At 33.1% G+C, this 4328-nt stretch overlaps 1 protein-coding gene across 1 annotated transcript; it reads right to left on the bottom strand.

Moving 5' to 3' along the window:
* Nucleotides 1-876: 876 nt before the first annotated feature.
* LOC101504092 (arogenate dehydratase 3-like) lies at nucleotides 877-2811 on the bottom strand. Its single transcript, XM_004506077.4, has one exon. It carries the CDS (start codon nucleotides 2545-2547, stop codon nucleotides 1276-1278), a length of 1272 nt encoding a protein of 423 aa, XP_004506134.1. The 5' UTR covers nucleotides 2548-2811; the 3' UTR covers nucleotides 877-1275.
* Nucleotides 2812-4328: the final 1517 nt, after the last annotated feature.

Below are 4328 nucleotides of genomic sequence, written 5' to 3'. Positions count from 1 at the left end.
TCGCGTTCTGTAGTAACCCTCAAACCGTCTCTACCACCACCTTCCAATCATCTTCCTCCTAACCTCAAATCGTGTTTCATTTTATTCATGTATATATATTAGCAACATTTCTAGCTTGTTCATCACATGATGGTGCTGCTGCAAGTAGGACTTAGGATGTTAGATTTTGCCTATTAAATGCTTGAAGAAAGTTGGAATACATCAAATCTCTTGCAATTTCCAACATTTTAGTTTGTAAATTAGTATGTCTTTCACTCTACAATATAAAATTATCTCTCACACGTGATTCTTTGTATATAAAATCATTATATTAAATTATCTCTCACACATGTGATTCTTTGTACATAAAATCATTCAATAATTTTTATCAAAGACAATAAATAATTATTAGAAGATCTCCACCGGTAGCTAAATAAGTTCGTTCGTCAGCGTGTAATTACGTAACTTTCAGTTATTGGCGAGTTTACGGGTGAAGTTGTGACACGCTTTCATCACAGTGCTCTCAAGAATGCTACTTTCATAATTTAATAATAATAAAATTAGAAGAAACGCTACTTTCATAATTTAATAATAATAAAGTTAGAACTGTTACTTTTTTTTTATTAATTTATTAATAATAATAAATTTATAATAGTTAATGAGTCATATTTAATGAATCCATGTCAAATTCGCCGTTGAAGTAAAAAAAGGATGAGTTGCTCCAAGATAATGTGGCACAGTGAACCCCATCTAATGAACCTTATGTTGAGTTCACCGCCGGAGATACATGATAGAAAAATAAAATTATTCAATCACGGCTAAATATAAGTGTTGGATAATAATAAAATTATAAAAGAGAAAGTAAGTGTACAGCTTGATTTCTACACGTGCAAAAACTACAACTACAAAATATATATCACCTCTTTATTATAAAAAATATCTATCACCTCACAGAAACACCCAACATATAAACTAAGGATGTTTTGGGGATACAGATACACATTATTATTAATAATCAAGACACCTAACTTCGGCATCATTTTTGTTTGACTAAAAATATACAATCACGTACCCACCACCCTAAACTCAAGTACAATGTACTTAGTTTACATGCTAAAACTTCACGAACAAAAAAAAGAGCCCGGATGAAAATATATACTCTAAAAATGAAATTGAAAGTTGAAACAATTTGGTATATTTTCCCCTTCACAATTTAGAAATTTAGAAACAATTGACTTAATGAAGCAAATTTATATTTTAATTTTGTTTTAGATTAAGGTAAATGCTAATAATTAATTAATGTTGACGGTGAGAAGTAGAAGAAGGGTTCCATGGTGTCATATCCATAGGATAGCTACCCAATACTCTCAAAAAAGAGGTAAATTCTTGAACCTCAGCAAGTGCGTTTTGTGCTCTAACCTCAGCCATAGAAGCCTCGAAATCAATATAAAACATATACTCAAAATGTTTTGCTGTTCCCTCACTTTCATCATCAACAACGCGAATCGGACGGCCACGATGAGGCCTAGATTCAATCTTAGTTAAGCTTATGTTTCTAAACGCAAACGCGGAAAGCACTTTAAATAAAACCGAAGTTCCTTTATCGTGCGCGAACACTATGCTTGTTTTAAATGGACGATCCGTTCGCGGAATTATGGGTTCTCGGGCCAACATAACGAATCGGGTCACGTTATTCGGGTCATCTTGGATTCCATCAGCGAGAACATTTAAACCGTAAAGCTCCGCAGCGCGTGCGCTTGCGATTGCCGCTGTGTCGCGGAGATTGTTTGTTGCGACGAATTCTGCTGCTCCGGCGGTATCATCGACGGCCTCACGCGCTACGTTGAGCCCGATTTTTGTAAGCGTGTGTTCGCACTGTGCTAATGCTTGTGGATGTGAGATCACGCGCGTTAGGTATTCTTTACGGATCCCTGGGAGGGCGAGGAGGCAGTGATGAACCGGAAGTTGAACTTCTCCGACGATGTGGAGACGGTGACGGAGGAGAAGATCATAGTTTCGGTGGATCGAACCTCCGAGGGAATTTTCCACCGGTAAAACTGCTCGATCGGCGATCCAGAGTTCAACCGATTGGAACGCGACTTCGAATTGATCGCACGGTATCGCTTCGCTGTTTGGATATGCTTTTCCAGCGGCGGCTTCGGAGTACGCGCCGGGACAGCCTTGATACGCGACGCGTAGCTGCGACCCGTGCATCGGAGCAGGAGATAAGTCAGTGATAGTGAGCGGCTTCGGAGGAAGAGGTTTGTCGTTTCCGATGTGGACTAGATCCGTCACAGCGGTTTTGTGACCGTTGACGGCGCCGGCATGATTGTTTTCGCCACCGGCGTGAGATTCATCTTTTTGCGAAATGACTTTACTGGCTAAGATGGCGCAGGAGCTTTGAAAGTCAGCTCGGCTAGAGCCACCGACGCCGAAATTTGTCGATTCGAAACCGTATCCGTAACCGCATTTGACAGTTATTCTGGTTGGAATAACCCGGTTCAGCGAAGGTCGAACCCGGTTCCGATAGTTAAGAGAACCAGAAGAAGGCGGAGTGAGGGTAAGCATATTAGAAGAAATAAAATGTAAAATGACGTAATTGCCACTTATTGAATAAGGTAGTGTGTTTTAGATTGTAGGACTAAGGTGAAGTGAAGCTTGGCGTTCTCTTTGAAGAAGGGAACCTCAAGCTGAGAGAATAAAGAGGGAGGTTAAAGGGTTTAAATATTAGTTGAAGTTAGCAAGTGGTGTTAAGGAATTGAAGAGTAATTAGGACAATGTCAAGTCTTAAGGGGATGGTGAGTGTGAAGGTGGTTCGGTCAATCCCACACCTACCCCCGTTACTTCCCTTTCTTGCTTTAACTTTGTTTATATGCCATTTCTGTATTATATTTTAAATTTACATCTAATCATTTCTTTTTGACATGATTTTACATCTAATTATGGTGGATTAGTAGTTACTCCCTCTCTCTCATATTATTAAATACATTTTTTCCTAAAAAAAAGTTAAGTTTATTCATTGTTTTATGTATCTCAACCATGTTTAACAAATGTATTAATTTTATTATATTTTTTTACTCATTGTATTTTGTTAAAGAATAGTATTTGTTAAAATATCTTTATTATTAGTAATTAATAGAGTAGTTAGGTAGTTAAGATACAATATATAGGATGTATTAGTGAAAACACATAATCAATGTCTATTTGATTATCTAAAATAATAAATAAATAATACGAGAGAAACAAATATTTTATATGAGACACTTAAATTAAACTGAGGAATTTTTTCAATACATCATTTTTTTTAAATTCAAAATAACTCACTTTAAAAATATGCTAAAATGTCTTATCTATTGTCACTAGGTTGTATCCCTCGGATGAAGCAATAAAAAATGAGATAGTAGTTGACCGGGATCTTTTACACACATTTTTTTCTTTCTTTCGTTTTTTGTATTAATTGATAAAGTAAACAAAAAATAATAAATAAATAATTAAAATCATAATTATTAAATAATAATAATATAAAATTAGTAAAATATATTAAAAAAATATAAATATTGAATAAAGTTATGGTTAACAATACCATCCTATTTCGCAACCTATTCATTTATTAACAATTTATTGTTCTTGATGATATTACAAATAAATTAACAAGTTATCCTATTTTATAGTCATCTATCTTCTATTTTGCAACAAATTTTATTTATTGAAATATAAATTAGTGTATATACAATTGTTTAAACATTGTAGCACGTTCATAGATTTTAGCATGTCCACTTTCTTTTCTTTGATTTATGATATACTCAATTCTGTATTTTTGAAGATAAAAAAGAAAAATACATTTACTTATATTAGAAATAAAATAGATGTTAAGAATAATAATCACAACATATATAGGCTATATCAATTATCTATCATAATCTAAATATTATTTAAATGTTACCAACAACTCTGTTCAATGTCTATAATTTTTTTGTATTTCTTTACTAATTTTAATTATTTTAATATTATTCTTACCTAATAATTATTATTTTTAATTATTTATTTGTTAATTTTCGTTTTTACATTAATATAAAAATGGAGAATATATATATATACACATGAAGCTCCCATCCTCAAGATTCGTCTAACTAGTAACCCCAACAACAAAATTCTTCACAAAATTGCATCTTTAATGCGACCTAGTGAAAATTCTAAAAATTATAATTATTTTTAAGTGGGATATTTTAAAATTAAAAAAATTATATATGAAAAAAAAAATCCTTAAACTGAGGGAGTAATCAAATGTTAGTGTGACTTTTTCCTTATTAATTTTACTCCATTTAAACTGTTTTCTCTACACTTTTATT

Source organism: Cicer arietinum, chromosome 6, assembly GCF_000331145.2.
Source record: "Cicer arietinum cultivar CDC Frontier isolate Library 1 chromosome 6, Cicar.CDCFrontier_v2.0, whole genome shotgun sequence".
NCBI classification, from domain to species: Eukaryota; Viridiplantae; Streptophyta; class Magnoliopsida; order Fabales; family Fabaceae; genus Cicer; species Cicer arietinum.
The sequence above is the reverse complement of the archived record's forward strand: the minus strand, read 5'-3'. Positions and strand labels throughout refer to the sequence as shown.

Bases quoted from the DNA above. Each gene is read 5' to 3' on its own strand.
- LOC101504092 (XM_004506077.4), bottom strand. From the start codon at position 2,547: ATGCTTACCCTCACTCCGCCTTCTTCTGGTTCTCTTAACTATCGGAAC.